At 21.8% G+C, this 26,368-nt stretch overlaps 1 protein-coding gene across 1 annotated transcript in view; it reads right to left on the bottom strand.

Moving 5' to 3' along the window:
* LOC117183031 (WD repeat-containing protein 7) overlaps positions 1-26,368 on the bottom strand; it is a 163,028-nt gene that overhangs the window by 125,301 nt on the left and 11,359 nt on the right. The window contains exons 2-4 of the mRNA XM_033376174.1: positions 25,037-25,212; positions 19,373-19,605; positions 13,606-13,757 (exon numbers count right to left, since the gene is read on the bottom strand). Of these exons, the coding sequence (XP_033232065.1) occupies positions 13,606-13,757; positions 19,373-19,605; positions 25,037-25,201 (550 nt within the window). The 5' untranslated portion in view covers positions 25,202-25,212. The remainder of the gene's footprint in view (positions 1-13,605; positions 13,758-19,372; positions 19,606-25,036; positions 25,213-26,368) is intronic.

Here is a 26,368-nt window from a genome sequence, read left to right as displayed (position 1 = left end):
CTTAATTTAAATGACAAAAGACTTCAAAGTAATTTCTAAATTCCTCTAGATATAAAAACATCCATGCACCGAGAAGATTAATAATATTAATGTAAAAAGAAAAATATTTTCTTCTAAATACATTTTAAAACCTTTTTAGTTGAGTTTTCAAATCAAAAAGATATATTTTGAATCTAAGAAATGAATTTTTAACTGAAATAATGAATCTTCAACTAAAAATATGAATTTTTAAACAATAGTTAGTTGAATTTTCAACCCAAAAGATTAATTTTCTATAAAAAAGGCTCATTTTCAAAAAAGTACATGAATTTTCACCTAAAAAAGGTAAATTTCAAACCAAAAGATTTATTTTCAACAAATTACATTAATTTTCATCTAAAATGATTAATTTTCAACTAAAATTATAATAATTATAATAAAAATGATTTAAAAAAATATAATTAAATGTAATGTTAAAATAATCAAATAAAAAAAAGAATACTCAACAAACTTATTTAATTTTAAACACAAAAGATGAATTGACGATGAAAAAAATGAATTATTGACTAAATATATTTTTCTCGGCCAACGAAATGAATTCTTAATAAAAAATAAAATAGTTAAATGTTCTACAAAACAGAACATTTTTTACGAAAAAGATTACGTTTCTAACAAAAAAAGGTAAATTTTTCAGAAAAAAAAAAGAATAGTTAAAGTGAATTTTCAACTAAAATGATAAATCTTCAACTAAACAAAAATTTAATTTTTGAATAATACAAGAATTTTTAACTTAAAAGATCAATTTTGTACTAAAAATAAAATACGTAAATTTTTCATTCAGTAAAATAAATTTCTAACCAAAAAAGAAACGAACTTTCAACAAAATCGTTAAATTTTCAAGCAAAGAACTTAATTTTTAACCAAAAATATAAAGTTTCAACTAATGAGATTACTCTTCTATCACAAAAATACGTATTTAAACAAATAGTTGAATTTTCATTTAAAACAGATAAATTTTTAACTAAAAATAAAATAATTAAGTTTGCAGTAAAGAAAAAAAATTCGAAATAAAATCAAAGTAAATTTTCAAAGAAATAGTATAATTTGTAACCAAGAAAATTAAATTTCTATATAAAAAAAGATCAATTTTTGACAAAAAATGGAAGTTACATTTTCAGTTAAAAAAATTAATTAAAAAAAATTAATTTTCAACCAAGAAGATGAATTTTCTACCAAAATAGATGGATTCTCAAAAAATTACATAAAATTTCATTTAAAAAGGATTAATTTTCAACCAAAATTAGAATAGTCAAAATGACAGAAAAATAAATTGAGAACCACAAAAAAACGAATTTTCAAGAAAATAGTTATTTTTTTAACTAAAAAAATATTTTCTAACAAAAAACAGAAGAATTAAATGTAAAATTAAAACAATCAATTTAAAAAAATGAATACTCAACAAAATTATTAAATTTTAAAAACAAAAAATAAATTTACCATGAAAAAAAAAAAGAATTCTTGACTAAATATATATTTTTTTCAAACAAAAGAAATGAATTCGTAACAAAAAATGAAAAAGTTAAATTTTCTATAAAACAGAACATTTTTTAACGAAAAAGATTACAATTTTATCAAAAAAGGTAAATTTTCCACAATAAATGGCATAGTTAAAGTGAATTTTCAACTAAAATTTATAAATCGTCAACTAAAAAAATTTAATATTCCACCAAATACATGAATTTTTAACTAAAAAGATAAATTTTCACCATAAATAAAATACTTAAATTTTCAGTTAGTAAAATACATTTTGAACTAAAAAAGAAATGAATTTTCAACCAAAAAGATCCATTTTTAAACAATAAGATGAATTTTCTACCAAAATAGATGAATCTTCAAAAAATTACATAAAATTTCATTTCAAAAGGCTTAATTTTCAACCAAGGTGAGAATAGTCAAAACCTCAGAAAAATAAATATTGAACCGCAAAAAAACGAATTTTCAAGAAAATAGTGTTTTTTTATCTAAAAAAATGATTTTTTGACAAAAAAAATAGAAGAATTAAAACATTTAAAACAATCAATTTTAAAAACAAAATGAATACTCAACAAAATTGTTAAATTTTAAACAAACAAGATGAATTTACTGCAAAAAGAAATGAATTATTGACTAAATATATTTTTTTCAATCAAAGAAATGAATTCTTAACAAAAAATAAAATAGTTAAATTTTCTACAAAAACAGAAACTTTTTAACGAAAAAGATTACATTTCTGTCAAAAAAGGTAAATTTTGCACAAAAAATAGAATATTTAAAGTGAATTTTCAACTAAAATGATAAATTCTCAAGTAAAAAATTTTAATATTCCACCAATACATGAATTTTTAACTAAAAAGATGAATTTTCTACCATAAATAAAATACCTAAATTTTTCATTTAGTAAAATAAATTTCTAACCAAAAAATAAACGAACTTTCAACAAAATCATTATATTTTCAAGCAAAAAAATTAATTTTGTATCAAAAAGATAAAGTCTCAACAAATGAGATTACTCCTTTATTAAAAAAATACTTATTTTCCACAAACAGTTGAATTTTCACTTAAAACAGATAAATTATCAACTAAAAATAGAATAATTAAATTTTCAGTAAAAAAAAAACTTAATTTTCAATAAAATCAAATAAATTTTCAATGAAATAGTGTAATTTTAGACCAAGAAAATTAAATTTCTATTAAAAAAAAGATAAGTTTTAGAAAAAAATCGAACAGTTACATTTACAGTTTAAAAAATGAATTAAACGACATTAATTCTAAATAAGAAAAAACTCATTTTCAACCAACAAGATGAATTTTCTACAAAAATAGACGAATTTTTAAAAAGGTAAATAAACTTTCAACAAAAGTTTTGAATTTTTAAAGGAATTTTTAACCAAAGAGAGGAATTAGTCATCAAGAATCTTAAATATTCTCTTGGAAATTGAAAATTATCAGTAAAAAACAAGAATTTTTAACTAAATATTTGAATTTTCAATATACATATATATATGAAAAGATGAATTTTCAACAAAATATTCTGAATCCTCAGCCAAAAGAGATTATTTTTCAACCAAATATTTACCATTTTTAACCATATTAATAAATTAAACTTCAATTTTAATTTTCCGAAAATTCCCTACCTGAATTTCTGGAATTACATGCGCGATAACAACTCTGTAATGTAAAAAAGTATATGTTTATTTCACTCTAGAATATTTTCGTAGAAATTTATGCAGTAATATAAAATTAAAAATAATGTTAATATGGACCCTCAAACGGTACACTAGTGCGAATTCGCACCCAAAGTTTTTTAATTTTGTTGGCATTTACGCAAACACAACTGCAGCGGTTTATCCCCAAATGTATTAAATATATATGTTAAATATTTGTGATATATGATAGTTGTTTATTATATGTTCAACATATTAAATATTTAATATTAACATTGCAAACAACCCAATTCGCACCAGTGTGTCGTTTACGTATACTGGGTTGGAGTGTACCGTTTGAGGGTTAAAACTAAATACAAACAATTATACTGAAAGATCGCGTCGATATTAAAAATAAAATATTTAGAGTAGGATTGCAAACAAAAAATTAGATCTAAATATTCAACCGTTTAGCCGTAAAATTTGCTCTTGTAAAACCTAATTCAAATCAATCACTTATTCGGGAAATCTTGTTTTTTTTTAAATGTCACAAAATAAGGTGGTGAGATCTTAAGAACAAAATTTTGTTTTTATTGGACCACTCTAATTTTAGGATGTAAATAATCTTGAAACGAGGTATTAACATTTTTCACCATTCTCCCATGCTGAACAGTCTGTTAGGTTTTTTTGTTACTCAATTAAATTATAAAGCATTTTTTTTTTTTATAAATTCCATTTCATGCCAACTACATTTATAATTAAATGCAAACACGTTCACCATATTATAAACCATATATTTTAATCTACCTAAACACAACTATATTACTTCCAAATAGCTAGAAAGAAAGAAAGACACTTTATTCCAAAAACGAAAAACACTAACACATTATTGACGCACTTTAAATTGCATTCAGCCCAATCATGCTTAATATATTTACAATGAAAATCGTATCCAGAGTTGCTACAGAATTCCGGTTTCAAAATTCCATGACGCTGCAAAATTTTTCAGGGGTAGTTAAAAAAAAAATCTCAGGTCAAGTTTAAAAAAAAATATAGTCAATTATACTAAATTTCAACACATTCTAGTGGTTGCAAACTAATTTAACAATAATTTGTTGTATAATTATTCATCAATGTTAAACCCGGTGATTTAAATTTTAACAACAAACTATAAATAGTTCCATGAAAACGTCGTTTTTAGAGATGATCGTAAGAAATTATAAATTCTGAAATAGTTATAGAAAATTTAAGAATTTAAAAAATCAAGATTTCTAATGAGTTAATTTTTTATAGTTTTCAGTAGAAAATTACGAATTTCCTCAAAGATTATTCATATTTCTTTTTTAGGAAATTACAAATTTATAAACAGACTTAAAAACTAAATACAATTTACTACGAAAAAAAATCTAGGACTCCAAAGTGATACTTTAATTTTCATAAATTTTAACTTGTTTTTTGCGAGTTAAATTTTTTTTTAGAGTATTCAGATTTCCTCAATTTTGAAGTTTCTCGAAAACGATTATAGTCAAGTAAAAATATTTCAGGGACGCCGAAAAACTTTATTTTAAAAATTCCCTGACTTTTCCCTGACCAATTTTTCATTTTCCCTGAACATTAGTATTTAATAATTCTTTATTATCAATATATAAAAATATCTAATAATCACTACTACTGATATTTTTATTATTAATCATTTGCCTTTTAAAAGTTTAAAATTAGATTATTTTATGAACAAAAAAAAACAATTTTAGATTAAAATTAAACATTTTTTAAATTTATTTATTTATTTCAATAAAAAAATGATTTTCCTGCCATAAAAGATGTATTTTCAAACCGAGGTGACAAATTTTCAAGAAAACAGTTATTTTTTCCACCAAAAAAATTGACTTTTAACAAAATAGTTAAAATTTTTAACAAATTCATTAATTTTTCAACAAAATAGTTTAATTTTTAAATAAAAAAGTAGAATGTTCAACTAAATTGTTGAACTTTTAACCAACAAAGATGAATCATCAACCAAATGTTCGACATTTTCAACCAAAAAAGATTAAACTTCAACTAAAGGCAGTTTTATTGTTGATAAAATAGTTGAATTTTTAATCTAATAAGATGAATTTTCAAACAAGTAGTCGAATTTTTAATTTAAATAAAAATTCAACTTGAATAAAAAACAGTTGCATTTTCACAAAAATTACTAAGTTTTCAAGCCAAAAGGATGAACGTTTTTGGCAGACAGTGGAATTTTCAACCCGGAAAATTGTCAAAAAATGAGTTTAAAAAATTAATTTTCAACCATACAGTTAGATTTTTACTCAAAAAAAGATCAAATTTCTACTAAAACAGATGAATTTTAAAACCAAAAGGACAAATTTTCAATATCAAAATAAGAGTTTTTAACAAAAAGTTAGTTTTTCAACCAAAAAGGATGAATTTTTAACAAATTTGTTGAATTTTCAATCAAATAATAAAAATTGTAATTAACTTGTAAAGATATTTTTAAATTTTTCGAATTTTTGATCAAACTTTTAATAAACAAGACAAAATTAAAGCAATTTTTTTAAAATTTTCAAGATTAATTTCTGACTTTGGAAATCTTCTTTAAAAATTAATTAAAAAAAAATCATTTTCGATTTTCCTGGGAATCTTAATACTTTTTTTATTCTTTTGAAACCTGTCAAAATATTTAGGAAACTTATACATTTTCTGTTTATAATCTTTAGAATTCTACAATTTTTTTTAAAATGCTTTGAAATCTTTTCAAGTTTTCAATTATTTTTGTGTAAATATCCCTTAAACTTCACATTTTTTCCTAATTAATTATAATTTTTAAACTGCTTAAAAAGCTTGAAGATCTTATTTTAAAAACTTCAAAAATCTATATTTGGTTTCAAATTTTTTGAAATCTTTTTCAGTTTATAATTTTTTCAAAACTTCTAAATATCTTTTAAAATTATTCAAATTTTTCCTAAAACTTTTAATAAATACTGCAAAATTAAAGAAATTGCCTTAAAATCTTCAGGATTATTTTTTGACGACTGGAAATTTTTTGAAATGTTTTTTAATATTGCCTTCAAATTCATTTTTAAAATAAAAAATCATTTTCGATTTACCTAGGAATCTGAATACATTTTTTTCATTTTTTTGAAACCTTGCAAAAATGGTTACAAAGCTTTTATATTAATATATCGCAAACTTATTCAAATTTTTTCTAAATGAATAATTTCCTAACTGTTATTTATTCATAAAATTTTTTGTTTATTTTGAATGATTTTTAAATATTATGTTAAAATTAATTTTTCAAAATAAAAAATTCTTTCAAATTTTCCTAAGAATCTTAAATCATAACTACTAAATATCTCTGAAACTTACTCAAATTTCTTCAAAATGAATAAATAAACAACTGTTATTTATACATTGAAATTCAACAATTTGATTAAGAAATAAAATTTTTTTAAATAGAACAATTAAAATTATAAAGTTCAAAGTTTAAATCAAGTTCTTTGAAGTTCTATTTGATTTAAATTGAATTAATTTAAATTAATTCAATTAAAAAATCAAATTGAATCAATTTCAAACGCTATTGATTTTTCATTGTTTATGCCTTTAAACTGCATTTTAAAATTCTTTTAATTAAAAATATACCCCTAAAAATGAGAACCAAACCAAAAAATTGGGATTACCTAAATTTAAAAAAAAATCCAGACATTTTTTTCGAAAGTCCAAAAAGTCTTGTAGCAACTCTAGAATTTAATGTTAAACATTTTATTTAGACTGTAGAGTATATATTTTCCGTGTATACTTACAAAATATAATGTGTTGTGTATCAGTGTGAGTGAGTAAAAGGGATAAAGGTGAGTAGCCAGGAAAAGGTGTCAGGTGAGAAAAAGGATTTTGAGAGGGAGCAAGTGACCTACGCATGAAGGTTAGATGAACTTAATGAATGCTAAATGTTAATTCAGTTTTAGTTACAGTTTTGAAGAAACAAGTGCTTTACAAAATGAGTGGATCAGTAATTCCCTTTCTAATTATAAATTTCGTTGCCGACGTCGAGAAAATTCCATAGGTAAAGCGGTTCGTGTCCGTGCTAAGTTTCTAGAAGGTTCTCGAAAGCTACAGCTGACGTCATAAAATTGATCATTATTTATTTAATGCACATATAAATTTATTGCTTTTTTATAGACAGTAAATTAAATAAAAAATTCCTGTCTTTATTCAATGCACAAATAACGGATAAAAAACAAACTTCTGCAGTCTAGAATCTTCTAGAACTTAGAAAGAAGGAGGATGTAACTTTTTACAACATAAAAATGTAATGTGTCGTTAGATTTCTAAACTCTAATTCTAAATAACCTTGAAGTTGTTTACGCAAAATCGTTACTCACAACTGCACAAGATCATTTTATCACCTTAACAAATATTCTAGAAACTTTTTTTAAGTTCTAGAAGTTTCTAGAATGCAAAAGAACATTTTTTTATCCTTTATTTGCGCATCAAATAATGACTGAAATATTTAAATAAATGTTATCTATAAGGAAGCAATAAATCAAATTCATATAAATTCGAGAATCTTCTAGAAGCTTAACACGGACACGAACCACTGTAGCTATAGAATATTCTCGACGGTCGGTAACGGAATCTCCACTAAAATGTAAATGAATGTAAATGCACTTTACTCGATACTGCGAGTATAAATAATTAATTGTAAGAGGTGTGACATCTCAACTACCAGCATATAAGTACCAGTTTGTATCCACTTTGATATACATGCTGTAACATTGCAATGTCAATTAAGTGTAGAACATTAATTTCCAATTGTTAAAAAGTATTGGCATAGTATTATTTTGTTATATTTTACTGTTTTTCTAGAATATTCCCATAGTCAGAGGCCATCTAGTAATTTCTAATTATCCCATTGCAAACCCAATCATGAGATGCATTTAGAAAAAAAGGTAAAACGGAAACATTATTAGAATTTACAGCTTAGTTAATAAAATAAGAAACATATGCAGAACACAACAAAAATTATATGAAAAATAAATATTCCCAAAAGAAAAGAATTGTTAATTATCATAAAAATTGGAAATGATTAGAAATATAAATAAATTAATAATAAATATGCAGTTCCAGCTTTATTAGAATTCCGGAAGACACGCAACAAACTAAATTTTTTGCATTTACTGGATTAAACATTTTTTTACATAACTGAAAACCTTCCTGATAATTAAATATATAACTACACTTTTTTCAAAAATGTAAAATTAACCAAATCAAAAAAAAAAAGAACAAAAAAACGGGATTTCGTGCATTTAAACAAATTCGCTGTAATTTTTTGGCAGGTACATAATTTATCAAAAATTGAAACTTTGACTCAGAAGCGTGAGCATCAAATATTAAGATTAAAAAATTATTTTTGCTTTGATGCGTATTTGTTCAGTTAGGCTAAGAAAACATTTTATATTCAATTCTTCGAAAATATTATAATTCAAAAGAAAATAAGAAGAGTTGACTAATTACAGGCTACACTATTTAAAAAAATTAAATAAAAGAACCGTGATAAAATTCAAAACCAAAAAAAAATTATATAAAATAATTAACACAGGACTAATACCTTATAATATAAAATAATTTAAAATAAATCGATCAATATCCAGAGGTTCCGCAGAGCAACATTAAATAAATTGTGTTGTGGACAAAAATCGCTAATTTTAGCAATTAAAATGAACAGACTCTGAATTAAATAAAGATAAAAATGCGTAAAATTAGACATTAAAAAAAAATCGATAATATTAATTTTTTTCGTATTCTACATAATATGACCTATTTTTAAAAATGTTGTAATATTTCAATATTTACCGTCTTTATTGGACAAAATCTCGGATTTATAAACATTAATAATACTAGAATAATTTTCAAAAGCTTAACAAACTAGAACATAAATTTGTGGAGTATATAAAAATTTTTTTGAGAATATAGAAAATTCGAATTTTTTCAAACTTTCCAAAATTAACTAATATGTCATTTTTTTGTAATCGAAATAATATACCCAATTTTTTAAATGCAATAAAATTTCAGTTTTTAGAGGATAAAATCTGATTTTTATACATCTCAAAAAAAACTAAAATAATGTTTAGAAGCTTTACAAACTAGGATATAATTTTTTGGAGCATATAAAAACTTTTTCGCACTCAAAATTTATCACAAAAATGGAGAAGATTTTAGCAATTGAAATGACCATATACCCTGAATTAAATAAAGATAAAAAATTCCTAATATTTAGTCATTTGGAAAAATGGCTCATATTAATTTTTGTCTTCTTTTTTTTTTTGAAATGTCGCAAAATTTAATATTTTCAATTTTTATTGAACAAAATCTCATTTTTATAAATTTCAAGAAAACTAAAATCATTTTTCAAACCTTTACAAACTAGGCTATAATTTTTCGGGGCATATATATATTTTCTTCCAAAAAATGTATGTAAAAAAATGAAGAAGATTAAAGCAATTAAAATGACTAAGCCTTGAATTAAATAAAAAAATTGTAATTCTTCGGCATCTGCAAAAATCCCTAATATAAATTTTTTTATATTCGAAATAATATGCCTAAATTTTTAAAAGATTTGGAAAATATCCTCAAATTTTTTCAGCATATATAAACTTTCTCGTCCTCAAAATAAACCTCAACAAAATGGACTTGCAATAATTTTTTTGTGTAACCTACATAATAATCCCGATTTTTAGAAATCTTGTAAGATTTCAATATTTTTAGTTTTTACTGGACAAAATCTCATTTTTGTAGACCCAAAAAAACTAAAATCATTTCTAAAAGCTTTACAAACAAGTTATAATTGCTTGGAGCACATAGAAATTTTTCCTGACTCAAAATTTGCCACACCATAAAAAACTATTGTTAAATAAACAACGAAAATTGTGAGATATTTATTTAAAAAATTAATTTTTTTAAACTTAAAAATTTTCTAAACTACAATTTTTTTAAAATTTTGCAAAATAAAAAAAATGTCCTAAAATCTTCGATAAAATAACTTCTTTTATTACAAAATTGTAAAAAAATCTACATTTTTCTCAAAATTTTTATAATTTTCAAATTAACCATGATTTTTTTTTAGTCTTTCTAAGATATCTAAAAGTTCTAAATGCCTTTTAAAATTATTGTTAAAATTGTTTGAAGACCTTCAGATTCTTTTTTGAAATTTTTTTGGCAATACTTTGAAATCTTTTACAACATTATCCTAAAGTTAATTTTTTAAAATAAAAAATCATTTAACTAAAAATTATCAATCTTAAAAAATTAAAAAATTACATTTTCTGTTAAAAAATGAATTCTAAAAAAAAAGTATTTTTCACTAAACGACTTTTAACCAAAAAGTTGCATTTTTATAGAAAAAATGAAATTTCTTCTATAACAGGTGAAGTTTTAAATCAAAAAGATAAATTTCCAAAAAAGAAAATATTTGAATTTTCTGTTAAAAAGATTTTAGGCGAGTTTTCACGATAAAATTATGAATTTTTTAACAAGAAATAATTTTTTACCAAAAAAATTGATTTTTCAATTAAAAAAAAAACGAATTATTAACCAAAAAGGATGACTTTTTAACAAAATTGTGGAATTTCCTAGAAAATAGTTGCATTTTTATCAAAAAATCTGAAATTTATCTTGAAGCAGAAAAAATTTTTATCACAAAAAAAGGTGAGTTTTCATCTAAGAAAGATTCTAGTTAACTCAGTAACATCAAAAATTGAATTTTTGAAACAAATAAAATAAGTTTCTACGAAAAAAACTGAATTTACAATCCAAAAAGACGAATTTTTTCAACCAAAAAGGATGAATTTTTAACAAAATAGTTCAATTCTCTACCAAATAGTTGCATTTTTATCCAAAAAAGATCAATTTTGTACTAAAACATATGAATTTGTAATAAAAACGTTCATTTTTCAACACCAAAATATAAGTTTTAAACAAAAAGTAAATTTTCTACGAAATAGTTAAGTATCAAAAAAAGATTTAATTTCTTTTAAAACAGGTAAACTTTAAAATGAAAAAGACAAACTTTCAAAAAAAATAATTGAATTTTCAACCGAAAAGTAATAATTGAAATAATTTAGACACACAAACAAATAGTATGGATATTCAGAACATATAAAAAAAATAATAAAATAAATAACGAATTCACAAATTAATGAAAAAAATTGCCGAAAATATTTATTATTATGGAAATTTAATTTTAATTTCGGCATATTTAAATTTTAGAAATGGAAATATTTATAGGAATTTAACAATTTATTTATTTTATAATTCGGTCAATTTATAATTGGTTAATTTATATTTTCGGCAATTTTTTTCGCTTATTTGTGGTTTTGCTATTCATCTTGTATTAGTTCCGAATATTCAACACATTTGTATAGTCACTCTTAAATAGAGACCATTAATGAATATTTTTTATCTTTGCCAACACTCAAATTATTCGAGAATTATTTTTCGAAGTCTTTTAAGAAATCCATGTTGTAATTAAATTATGAGAATTGAGAGCAAGAAAATAAGTATTATTAGCTTGCTTTTAAATTTATATAAATATAATTTTGATAAGATTCTTAAGAAGCTTAAAAAAAAGATTTTTGAATATTTGCGACGTGTCAGAAAAAAATCTAGAAGATTTTAAAGAAATTTTTTTTACTTTATAAAATTTCACTAAATATGAAAAATTTAAGTTTTTTAAAAGATGCTTAGGAATTTTAGAAGTTGCGAAGGAATCAAGAAATATTTGTTAAATTTTAGAAAAATTTTTTTATTCTCTTGAAAACTTTCTGAATCTTTTAAAATTTTTAATTAATTTTGAATCTCTTTAATTCTGCTAAATATTTCTTAGATTTACTCAATTTTTTATTTGTTTTTATTATTTAAAATTACCAATTTGAAATATTTTGCTTCAAAATCTTCTATTCTCTTTTTAGATATTTTAGACACTCTTTTGATATGTTTAAACCCCTTTTTTAATTTTTTCTTAAAGTTCATTTTTTAAAATAAGAATTATTAAAAATTTTCACACGAAAGTAATAACAATTTTTTTCAAATCTTGTCTGTAAAATTAAAAAAAAATCTTTGAAAATCTTTTTAAATAATCTCTTAAAATTAATTTTTCAAAATAACATATTATTTTTATTTTTCCTAGGAACCTAAAACAATGTGTTTCATTTTCGTAAAACTTTACAAAATTCTTCAAAAATCTTTACAAATTTTTATTATTTTTTAATCCTCTCAAAACTTCTGAATATCTCTTAAACTTACTCAAATTTTTTCTAAAATTATTTAATATGGCGAAATTTCTCTTGAAAATCTTTTATACACATTTTTAAAATGTTCGGAAATAATTCAAAATGTTTTGTGATCTTTTTTTTTCAAATTTTTCCCGAAATTCCTTACAAAAGTATCACTTAAAAATTTCCCATGAATCTTAAAAACTTCTTTTCATTTTCTTGACACCCTGACAAAATTCAGTTTACCCGAAAAAATTTGTAAGTCCTGAAAAATTAAAAATATTATCTCAAAGTCTTCCATATTTCTTTTATACAACATTATGAAATCTTCAAAACTTAAAATTATCCTTTTAAAATAAAAGCTAAACCATTTATTCTTAAATCTTTTATAAATCATAATTATTAAAAAGCTTTTAACTTTTTTATTCGGAATTTTTGGGTTTCTTCACGACAAAAGTCATATAACCGCCAAAACCACTGGAACAAAGTTACTACTAGCGCCGCCACATGGCCATTTTCAACTCTCAGTGACAGGAGGCTCCTCTAGATGGAGCTGCTATTTGTCGCCTTTAAAATTAACCTACAAAAATGGAGAAAATGACCAAACCATGAAATAGCTACTGAAATATTTTCTTTTTTTTATTTAGGACAATTTAAAAATCTTTAAAAAATGATTTTAGTTATTTGACCTTTATAAAAATGAGATTCTGTCCGAAAAAAAACTGAAACTAATATTGTCAAAAATTGTACATATTACACAAATTACAAATAGAAATTAATATTATCAATTTTTTTGTAAAACTCGCAACCCTTACGAATTTTTTAAACCAATTATTTCGCCACGCCGGCACCTCAGAATAATAATCTATCGATTTCATATTTTATGAAACTTTGCAATCCGAGAGGGTATTTTTAATCTGCATTTTTTTTACCTACCAGAATGTTTCTTAAAGTAAATCAAATCCACACTCATTGTTTTGAGTGTTTTCATCGGAGGATGAGTCCGAAAAAAATAGAAACGAAAAGAGAAAATCAGGCATTTTAAATTAAATAATAAAAAAAGAAAAAACTGGTAAAAATCAAAAACTAATATTAATCTGAAAGGCATTTATAATGGCGGGAATAATGTTAAGATTAAAGGTAGAAAGCGTAGGATGTGATGGAGTGTAACTAACTTGTGTCTTCTGTGACAACGTAGAACCGACCTTTCCGTTTGGCCGGTCGCAGAACGTGCAGAGCACTGATCCAGTCTGGATTTACTCGAGAGCTCAGTGTGAACAAAACTTCCAAACTGAATGGATCCATCACCAAAACCTCCGGATAGTACCTGATATCATTCAATTTTGCATCAGAATGGCCGTTTTAATCGGAGAAATAAATTCCCGCCCTTTTCCCGTTTTTTAAATAATAAATTTGGTGGTCAAACTCTCAATAATTCAGACGTATAATATGAAAGGTACGGCAAATTTTCATAATACAAAAAAAAATCCATTTTATCATTTTTAATTATCTAAAAATTAAAAAATTAATCAATGAACTTAAAAAATTTCAAAATTATATTATTTTAAGGAATTTTATTTCCAAATCTTGAGAAATAGAAGTTGTTTCAAATTTGTTCAAATGTAAAATTATTTCCAAATTTTTTTTCAAAACTTCTAAATATCTTTGAAAATTAGTTGAATTTTTTCGACAATTTTTAGGAAATCCTGTAAATGTTAAAAACTTTTGAAATTATATTATTTATTTGTTTTTAAATTGTTTTTCAAAACAAATTCTGAAACTGAATTATTTTCACAAAAAATAAGGTCCTGAGAAAAATATTCAATTTTCAATCCACTAATACGAATTTTTTTCAACCAAAAATAATGAATTTTTAACGAAACCTTAAAAATTAAACCTTAAAACCATAAAATTTCAATGTATAAATAACAATTGCACACTTGTTATTTGTAGGAAATGATTCATGGGAAAATTGAAAATAATTTTTTATTTTTAAAAATTATTTTAAGAGAATATTTGAAAAGGTTTTACAAGATTTACATAATTGTTAAAACAATAAATAAAAAATCGGGAAGTTTTTAAGGAGATTTTTCAAAATTTGCATGACAATTATGAAGATATTCAAAAATGCTACTTACCTCCTAAAATTGCTCAAATTTTTCCACAAATAACAAGTGTTTATCTGTTATTTATACAAAAAAATTCAGCAATTTCACTTACAAATTAAACATTTTTCAAATACAGCAAGTAAAATTTGACTCGTTTTAAATGAAAAGTCCAATTTTGCTAAATATTAAATAATTATTATTTTTATTAATTCAAAAATGTCAAATTGAATGGGTAAAAATTGAATATTTTAGACTGAAATAATATTTTTAATTTAATAAAAACCTTTATATACGAATATATTTTTAGGTTGAAAATAGTTGATAAAGTTTCAATTTTTCAAGTCTTCAAGAGAACATTTAAAAATAGTTCAAATTAAAAATTAAAGCTCAAGAATCAAAATCTAAAATGGAAAATTGTAAGTAAAATATGTTTGAAAAAAAATCCTGATCATTTCCCGGTTCATAAAAGGGATTAAAAAATTATGTTAAATAAAAATTTTAAAATTTCAAATGCATTAATTTATTTTAAACAAAAAAAATGACTTTCTACTGTGAAAGATTCCTTTTGACAACAAAATGTTTGAATTTTCAACAAAATAATTAAATTTTGAATATAACAGTTGAATTTTCAGCCTAGAAAGACAAATTCTCAACAATTTCCATAAAAAAGATAAAATTTATAAAAATAAATAATTTTACAACCTAAAAGACGAATTTTTGACGAATAAGGATTTATCACTCAAAAATAAATAAAAGTTTACCTAAATTATAAAACCTGCAAACCAAATAGTTGCATTTTTCTCAAAGAAAGATGAATTTTGTCCTAAAACAGACACATTTTTAATAAAAAACGCTACATTTTTTTTCAAAGTTGAAATTTTATACAGAAAAGGTTTCAGTTCATTTTTTAACACGAAAATATGCATATAAAAAAATTAATTTTCGACGAAATAGTTTAATTTTCATGAAAACAGTAGAATTTTTAATTTAATGTTTTTTTTTTAATTACAATTTTTATCCAGAAAAGATTTCAGTTCTCTTTCAACACCAAAATAATAAATTTTAAAGAAATTAAATTTTCTACGAAATAGTTAAATTTTCAATAAAACAGTAGAATTTTCAATAAAAATAGTTTATTTTTCAACCAAATAGTAGAATTTTCATTTTAAAAAAATATATTTCTACTAAAACAGATGAATTTTTAAACAAAAAATAAGGTTCTAATAAAAATATTCAATTTTCAATTTACTAATACGGATTTTTTTCAACCAAAAAGAATGAATTTTGAACAAAATAATTTAATTTTCAATCAAATAGTTGCATTTATATCGAAGAAAGATGAAATTTTTAGCGAAACAGATACATTTTTAATAAAAAAACGCTACATTATTTAAAAGTTGAAATTTTATTCAGAAAAAGTTTCAGTTCATTTTTACAATAAGAAAATATAAATTAAAAATAAAGTAAATTGAACAAAATAATGTAATTTTCAATAAGATAGTTGAATTTTTAGCCAGAAAAGATCAAATTTATCTTAAAATAGAAAAATAAATTTTTTGTTAAGTTGAATTTTCATATCCAAAAAATATTTCAGTTCTCTTTCAACGCCAAAATATTAAATTAAAAGAAAATGTAAATTTTATACAAAATAGTTCAATTTTCAACAAAACAGTAAAATTTTCATTAAAAATAGTTTATTTTTCAACCAAACAATTGCATTTTCATTTGAAAAAAATGATATTCGTACTAAAACAGATGAATTTTTAAATTAAAAAAATAAATCTTCAAAAAAAAATACTAGTTGAATAAAATTTAACTTTTTCTTGTAGGAAATTATTTTCTTTGATTGAAAATTAATTCTCCTCAAAGGAAATGTAACTACTTCATTTTGGATTAAAAATTGATATTTTTTCTTTTAAAAATTCAAGTATTTAGTTTAAAAAAAAGTGGAAACGAAATAAATCTAAACTAAAAATTAATTAAGTTAAATTCGGTCAAATATTTGGTTAAAAGTTTATGTATTTTGTTAAAAATTCATTTTTAGGGTACACAAACTAATCTTCTTGTTTAAAATTTCATTAAAATTAAATTCTTTTTTTTTTAATTCCATTATTTGTTTATAAATTTATATTTCTTAGCAAAAAATTCAAGTGGTTTGTTGAAAAATCAACAATATGACTGAAATTTTTTCTTTTTTGACTAAAAAATTTTTTTTAAACGAAAAATCGACTATTTAAAAAAAAATAGAAAATGTAACCATTTGGTTAAAAATATAGTCAATATTTTGTGAAAAATCCGTATTTTTGGTCGAAAATCTTGTTTTTTGTTTTTCAAAAACTAGGTATTTTGTTAAAAATTGGTCCTTTTTGGTTAAATCCAACTGTTTTTTATTTTTAATAAAATATTTTTTGTTCAATTATCAACTATTACAATTTTGTTTGAAAATTCTTTTTTTTTTAAGTTGAAACTTGAATAACTTCCTTAAAAGTTAATTTTTTTATTGTTGAATTATAATTTCAGTTGAAAATTCGTTTTTTATAAGTTAAAATGTAAGTTGTTATTGAAATTTTAACTATTTTGTTGAAAATTTAACTGATTTTGGTCGTAAATTATTAGTATTTTTTTTTTTAAATTCAAATATGTTGAAGAAAAATTGTCAAGTAGAAAATTCGTTTTTTTTTAAACTTAAAATTAAAAAATTTGATATAAAATTAAACTATTTCTAAAACTGTCTTCTTGGTTGAAAATTCAACTATTTGATTAAAAATTATCTTTTTTTGGTTTAAAAATTCATCTATTTAGTCAAATAAATTTAGAAATGAAAAAAAATATAAACTAAATATTAATTAAGTAAAATTCGTTCAAATATTCGGTTAAAAATATATGCATTTTGTTAAAAATCCATTTTTAGGGTACAAAAATTAATCTTCTTGTTTAAAATTTCATTAAAATTAAATTCTTTATTTGTTTAAAAAATTTATATTTCTTAGCAAAAAATTCAACTAGTTTGTTGAAAAATCAACAATCTGAGTGAAATTTTTTCTTTGTTGACTAAAAAATTCTTTTTATCGAAAAATCGACTGTTTAAAAAAAATAGAAAATGTAACCATTTGGTTAAAAATATAGTAAATATTTTGTGAAAAACCCGTATTTTTTGGTAGAAAATCTTTTTTTTCAAAAACTGGGTGTTTTGTTGAAAATAGGTCCTTTTTGGTTAAATCCAACTGTTTTTTTTTTATTTTTAATCAAATATTTTTTGTCGAATTATCAACTATTACAACTTTTTTTGAAAATTCTTTTTTTTTAGGTTAAAACTTGAATGCCTTTCTTAAAAATTAATTTTTTTATTTGTAAATAATAATTTCAGTTGAAAATTCGTTTTTCATTAGTTAGAATGTAATTTTTTTTCACTGAAATTTCAACTATTTCGTTAAAAGTTCAACAGTTTTGTTGGAAAATCAAAAATATGAGTTAAATTTTTTCTTTCTTGACTAAATATTTTTTTAATAAAACAATCGACTTTTTTGTTAAAAATGTGTTAAATAATTGGTAAAAAAACTCGTATTTTTTGGTAGAAAATCTATTTTTTTCAAAAACTAGGTATTTTGTTAAAAATTGGTCCTTTTTGGTTAAATCCAACTGTTTTTTATTTCTAATAAAATATTTTTTGTTGAATTATCAACTACTACATTTTTTCAAGTACATTTTTTTTAGGTAGAAACTTGAATTAATTTCTTAAAAGTTAATATTTGTATTGGTGACGTTTTTCATTAGTTAGAATGTAATTTTGTTTCACTGAAATTTCAACTATTTCGTTAATAATTCAACTGTTTTGTTGGAAAATCAAAAATATGAGTGAATTTTTGTCTTTCTTGACTAAACAATTCTTTTTATTGAATAATCGACCATTTTGTTAAAAACAGAAAATTTAACTATTTGCTTAAAAATATACTCAATATTTGGTAAAAAACTCGTCTTTTTTGGTAGAAAATATTTTTTTTTCAAAAACTAGGTATTTTATTAAAAATTGGCCCTTTTTGGTTAAATCCAGCCGTTTTTTATTTTCAATAAAATATTTTTTGTTGAATTATCAACTACTATCTAAAAATTTTATTTTTTCGATTGATATTTTTACTATTTTGTTGAAAATTCAACTTATTTTGGTCGTAAATTTTTTGTTCGAAAATTCAAATCTTTTAAAGAAAAATTGTCTCGTAGAAATTTTTTTTTTTTAATTTAAATTTTAAAAACTTGATAAAAAAATAAACTATTTTGTTACAAATGAAAGGCTTTCTTTCTGGTTTAGAAAATTCGTTTTTATTATTGAAAATTAATTCTTCTCAATAAAAATGTATCTAATGCATTTGTGGTGAAACATTTATCTTTTTTTGGTTTAAATATTCAACTCTTTTTTTTTGTGGAAAATAAATCATCTTAATTGGATAAAAATTCATCTATATTTTTGAAAATGTATCTTTTTGGCTAGAACATTAATAAACTTGTTTGAAATTTCACCTTTTCGGCTGAAAATTTCGAATAATTGAGTGAACATTCAACTGTTTTGTGAAAAAAATAAAGTTTCTGCCTTGAAAATTCAACATTTTTGATGAAATTATTTTTCTTTCTTAATTTAAAATTTATCTTTTTGATTTGAAAATAATGGTTGAGGCCTGACTTCTCCATGAATCCTATGGGGTTTTCTCTTTTCTATTAAATTATTTATTACCTTAATTGAAATGAAGGAATTTAATAATAAATGATAAATAAATATTAAAAAATGAATAAATAATAAATAAATAATGATAAATTAATAAAAATAATAATAATTACTTACCCTGAACAGAAAAGTTTAACGTCTTCGCCACCAGCAGAAACATAGGGTAACATCTGCGTGTGAATGTTGTTGAGTTTGACGGCTTCACGGCATTTTCCATCGACCAAATCCCAAGTGCACATCTCGCCACTTTCGCTGCTACTGACAATGTAATTTTGTTCCATAATAACGCTTGCTCGACTCAGACACAGTATGGGAGCTGTATGTCCCACGAGCAGGCATCTGGGAGTCATCTGAACCATTAAAAAAAAAATATATGTCATAAAATAAAAAAAAAATAAATAAAAAACGATTAATTCTCAACAAAACAGATGAATTTTCAACTAAAAAAATATTAATTTTCATCTAAAAAGAAACAATTTTCAACCAGAAATAGAAGTTAAATTTTGAGTTACAAAATTAAATTTTAACAACAAAAAAAAACAACCGAATTTTTAACCAAATATTTGAATTTTCAACTAAAATGTTGAATTTTCAAATGGAATAGTTAAATTTTCAGTTAAATAATAAATGTTCAACCTAACGGTTTTATTTTCTAAAGAAAAAATGAATTTTCAAGAATACAGTTAAATTTTCTACCAAAAAACAAGATTTTAAAGAAAATAAATAAAAAATGACTTTTCAAACCGAAAGAGAATAGAAAGACAAATTTATTTTTTAAATACTACAATTTCCAACCGAATAGTTGAAGTTTTAATAAAGAATAATTAAATTTATACTTAAAAAGGGAATAGTTGAATATTGAGATAAAAACATTACTTAAAAAAAAAAAAAAACAACGAATTTACAAGAAAATAGTTTAATTTTCAATTAAAAAGATGAATTTAAAGAGGAAGAAAATTAAATTTCCAGTTAAATAATAAAAATAATAAAAAGTCGAACTTTCAAGGAAATCGATTAATATTCTACCAAAAAAGAAGATTTTAAACAAAATAAATGAAAAATCTATTTTCAACAATATAGTTCCCTTTTTTCCAAAATCGTTGATTTTTTAACCAAAAAGATCAACTTTTTACAGAAAAATAGAAATCTTCAACCAAATACTTGAAATTTCAACCAAAGAGAAATTATGACATTTTCAATTAAAAAATTGATTTTCTTCCAAAAACAAAACGGATTTTCAACAAAATATTTAAAAATTTTAACTAAAGCTTAATAGTCGGGAAAAAAAATATATATAAATAAAATCATTTTCATCTAAAAATATTAATTTTCTACTAAAAAAGACAAATTTATAAAAAATACAACAATTTTTAACCAAATAGTTAAAGTTTTAATAAAAAAGTAAATTTCTATTACAATAAAGGAACTTTAACAAAATACATGAAATTTTAACAAACTAGTTGAATTTTCACCTAAAAAAATATTAATTTTCATCTAAAAAGGAACAATTTTCCACCAGAAATAGAAGTTAAATTTTGAGTTACAAAATTAAATTTTAACAACAAAAAAAAACAACCGAATTTTTAACCAAATATTTGAATTTTCAACTAAAATGTTGAATTTTCAAATGGAATAGTTAAATTTTCAATTAAATAATAAATTTTCAAACCAACGGTTTTATCTTCTAAAGAAAAATGAATTTTCAAAAATGCAGTTAAATTTTCTACCAAAAAACAAGATTTTAAAGAAAATAAATAAAAAATGACTTTTCAAACCGAAAGAGAATAGAAAGACAAATTTATTTTTTAAAATACTACAATTTCCAACCGAATAGTTGAAGTTTTAATAAAGAATAATTAAATTTATACTTAAAAATGGAATAGTTGAATATTGAGATAAAAACATTACTTAAAAAAAAAAACAACGAATTTACAAGTAAATAGTTTAATTTTCAATTAAAAAGATAAATTTAAAGAGGAAGAAAATTAAATTTCCAGTCAAAGAAATGGTTTTTTCAACTCATATAATGAATCTTCAACTGGAATAGTTAAATTTCCAGTTAAATAATAAAAATAATAAAAAGACGAACTTTCAATGAAATGGATTAATATTCTACCAAAAAATAAGATTTTTAACAAAATAAATGAATAATGAATTTTCAACTGAATGATTAAATTTTTAAGCATAAAGATTAATTCACTACAAAAAAAATCTATTTTCAACAATATAGTTCCTTTTTTTCCAAAATCGTTGCATTTTTAACCAAAAAGATCAACTTTTTACAGAAAAATAGAAATCTTCAACCAAATACTTGAAATTTCAACCAAAGAGAAATTATGACATTTTCAATTGAATATTTTTAACTAAAGTTTAATATTCACAAAAAAAAATCATTTTCGTCTAAAAATATTAATTTTCTACTAAAAAAGACAAATTTATTTTAAAAAAATACAACAATTTTCAACCAAATAGTTAAAGATTTAATAAAAAAAGTAAATTTCTATTACAATACAGGAACTTTAACAAAATACATAAATTTTTAACAAACTAGTTGAATTTTCAACTAAAAAAAAAACAATTTTCCACAAAAAATGAAATAGTTACATTTTAGCTTAAAATTTAAATTTCATCGAAAAAAACTCATTTCCAGTCAAAGAGATATATTTTTAACTAAAATAATGAATCTGCAACTAAAATAATTAAATTTTCAGTTAAATAATAAATTTTCAATACAAGGGTTTAATTTTCTAAACAAAAAAAAAAAGAAAGAATTTTCAACAATACGGTTAAATTATCAACCAAAATAGTTCAATTTTCAACCAAAAAGAGGAACTTTCAACGAAATAGATTAATTTTCTACCAAAAAACAAGATTCTTAACAAAATAAATGAAAAATCAATTTTCAACCGAATGATTAAATTTTTAATCATAAAGATTGTCTGCAAAAAAATCAATTTTTTTCAAAAATTGTTGAATTTTTAACCAAGAAGATAAAATTTTTGCCGAAAAATAGAAGTCTTCAATCAAATACTTGAATTTTCAAAAAAAAAAAAATTATTACATTTACAATTAAAAAATTATTTTTCTCCCAAAAAAAACCGAATAGTTGAATTTTGAGATAAAACGTTGTTTTCAACCCAAAAAAAGCAACAGAAAAAAACAACGAAATTACAAGAAAATATTTCATTTTTTCACAAAAATAGTTCAATTTTTAATTAAAAAGATTAAGTTAAAGAAAAAGATTAAATTTTTATTACAATACACAAACTTTATCAAAATACATGAATTTTTAACAAACGAGTTGAATTTTCAACTAAAAAGAACCAATTTTCCACAAAAAATGAAATAGTTACATTTTTAGTTTAAAACTTAAATTTCATAAGAAAAAAAAATAATTTTCATAAAAATTTCCATAAAAAACAGTTAAAGTCAACCAAACCGACATGTTTAAAAAAAAATATTTTATTTTCGATAACAAATATATTTTTCAACAATATTATTAAATTTTCAAAAAATAGATTAATTTTTAACAACATTCTTGAATTATAAATTGAAAATATCAATTTTTTACAAAGAAGATTAATATTCTACAGAAAAATAGGAATCCTAAATCAAATACATGCATTTTATTCTAAAAAAGGAATGGAAATTCAAATAAGTTTTTTTTTTCATAAAAAAAAAACGATTTTTTAACAAATTAGTTAAATTTTTAGCCAGAGATGAATTTTCAGTTGAAAAAAAATAGAACTGACAACAAAGTAGTTCATTTTTTTTACCAAATTAGTTCAATTTTCAACCAAAAAAATGAATTTAACAAGATGAACTTTTTATTGAAAAACACAAATTTTACCAAAACACATTTTAATTTTAAATCAAATTAATTGAAGTCAACTAAACTGACGATTTTGTAATAAAAATGTTAACCTATAAAAAAAACATGAATTTTAAGCAAAAATAGGAATGGTTACATTTTAAATTGAAAAAAAATGTTGATTGAAAGCAATATCAATTTTTAACAAATTAGTTAAATTTAAAAAAAAAACGTGAATTTTCGCTATATAAAAATAGTTTTCAAACAACAAAAAAAAAACAATCATTTTTAGGTAGAAATATAAATGTTCAAGTAAAAACATTAAGTTTTTGCCGAGAAAGACAAATTTATGTGAAAATACTTGAATTTTTAACTAAAATAGAAAAATTAAAAATGGAATTATCAAATATTCAATTCAAAAATAAAATATTTAATGCTTTATTTTAAAAAATTAACATTAAAGCCGAAAAAAACGAATTTTCGACAAAATACAACCGAATAATTGAATTTTCAAGCAATAAGATTAATTTTTTATCAAAAAAGTAATCGCATTTTTAAACTAAAAAATTACCCTCGGCAAATTGATGAATTTTCAACCAAGAAGATTAATTTTTTATCCAAAAAATACGAATTTTCAACCGAATATAAGAATTTTCAACCAGAACAGGAATGATGACTTTTTATATTTAAAAAATAATTTTTTTCTCACAAAAAACCAAAATAAATCAATTTTCTAACACAGGCGATTTTCAATTAAAAAGATTAATTGTTTTAAAAACATTTTTTGTATCCAAATACATGAATTTTCATCCTGGTAGTTGATGTTTCAACAAAAAAGTATAAATTTACAATTAAAAATGGAATATTTATAGCAAAAAAACACAATTAATTATAAAAAATGTTAAATATGTAATCAAAAATATAAACTGTCAACCGCAAAATACAAATCTTCATACAAATGCATGAATTGTCAATCAAAAAAGGAATGGCTACAGTTTGAATTAATTTTTGTAAAAAAAAAAAGAAAAAAACGATTTTTGAACAAAATAAATAAATTTTCAGCGAAACAGTTGAATTTTCAATTAAAGAATATAAATTTACTATTCAAAATAAAATATTTAAAGTTTCAGTTAACAAAATTAAGATCCAAAAAAAGAATTTTCAACAAAATACTTCAGTTATTTAACAAAACAGTTTAATTTAAACCAAAAAAATTAACTTTTAAGGAAATAGATAAATTTTCTAAGAAAAAAGCACAACTCTACCAAGTAAATGAATTTTCAGTCAAAAACATTAATTTTCCAAAAAAAGAAAAAAAAAATTTTGATAAAATATGTGAATTTTCATATAAAAATTTACATTTTTAACTAAATATTTCAATTTTTAATTTAAAAAGATAAATTTTCGTTCAAAAGTACAACTGTTACATTTCCAGAAAAAAATTAATTTGGAATCAAAAAGAATATTCACAGAAAAATATCAATTAAATCGAATTTTCCAAAAAATAGCTCAATTATCAACCAAAAAAAGATACATTTTTAATCAAAAATGGAGGAGTTACATTTTCAGTAAAAAAAATAGAATTAATATTCCATAAAAATAAAAAAAATAAACGAATTATCAAAAAAATAGTGCAATACCCAACCAAAGAGATGAATTTTCAACTGAAATGATAAAGATTTTTCAGTCAAGAAATAAAAAAAAAAATTAGCCAATTTTTTTTTACTTTCAAGTAGCAGGGAGAATTTTCTGTAAAAAATTAAATATTCAACTCAAAAATATGAATTTTCAACAAAAGCAATTTTTAACCAAAAAAGATGAATTTTTATTTATCTACCAAAAAATACAATTTTTTCCACAAAATACATGAACTTGAACGAAATTACATTTTTTTATTAAATTAATTAATTTTTTTAATTGGAATAAAATAAGAAAAATAGCGTGAAAATAAAAAAAAATTGTAAAAATACCTTCAATGTTTCTGGTTCCACTTGCCACAGGCATATTTGACCATCGTAACAGCCAGTCACCAGTGTTTTTTGATCTCGTGAAAGATAGATACACGAGATGCAGTGAGTCGGGGCCACACGGCCCCATAGCACTATGGGTACGACCAAACTAGTGCCAGCCGTCATTTTTCATTTACCTGCAATATGCAGTAACTAGTTTTCAAAATCCATTTTAAATCTAACTAAAAAATTAATCAATTTCATTCATTTTTATCGAAAAATAATTAAACAATTTGTTTCATTGTTCAAATCTACTAAATTAGCAACTTCATTAAAATTTAATTAATTAAACGGACTTTATAGCTCAAAATGTGCTCAAAACAGGAGCAACAGGATGATTTTTTTTTAAACAAAAAGGGGGAATAATATGATAATACGTCCTTTAAAATAATACTAATCTAAGTACCATATTCGTAAAATTTTAAGTTGAAATATATTTCATTTTCAAGCGAATAATTAAATTTTTAAATTAAAAAAAAATTTTTTCAAACTTAAAAGACAAATGTTTTAGATTTTTCCTAGTCAAACAAAAGTAAAATATTCATACTTGTTCCAAAAGGCAGACAGAGCAAAAAATGGCAAAATAAATAAATTTTAAAATAAAATTATGAATATTTCACTGAAATACTTGAATTTTTAACCGAATAAATGGATTTTTAAACAATAAGATTAATTTTCAAACAGAAAGATTTATTTTCTACTAAAAACCTTTATTAATTTTTTAAACTGAAAATTAAACTATGCACTTTTTGTTTGAAAAATTAACTATTTTATTTAAAAATTAAACTATTTTGTAGAAATTCTTTTTTTTTAATAAAATTATATTTGGTTAAAATTATATTTTTGTTTATTTGAGGATTCATTATTTTAGTTAAAATACTTCTTTAGCCCTTAAACGGCCAATAACTAAGACTATTCGACACTAGAAAAAATTGACACATATATTTTTATTGCTTGAGATCTCCTCTTTCCGACGGTGCCAATGAAATTCCGCAAAAAATTGATTTATTATCCCAAAATGCAGTTTAAACAAAAAAAAAACGTGATTTTTCGTGCCTATTTTTTTGTGAACCATTTTCCAAAGCTTTTCGAGTCCGTAATTAACCTGGAATCTCACTAACCTGTGGAATAAATGTCTAAACTTTGAGAATCCATGGTTCAAAGATCGATTTTTCGTTTTAGTATTTTCAAAATGGCAAAATTTTTGTGAAAACATTCATGAATTTTTTTACAATAAACGATGCGCTTTTCGGAAAAATCATCAAGAATAAAAAGTTCTTGTAATCAGCCAAG

Source organism: Belonocnema kinseyi, chromosome 2, assembly GCF_010883055.1.
Source record: "Belonocnema kinseyi isolate 2016_QV_RU_SX_M_011 chromosome 2, B_treatae_v1, whole genome shotgun sequence".
Taxonomy (NCBI): domain Eukaryota; kingdom Metazoa; phylum Arthropoda; class Insecta; order Hymenoptera; family Cynipidae; genus Belonocnema; species Belonocnema kinseyi.
This window is presented reverse-complemented; position numbering and strand designations above follow the sequence as displayed.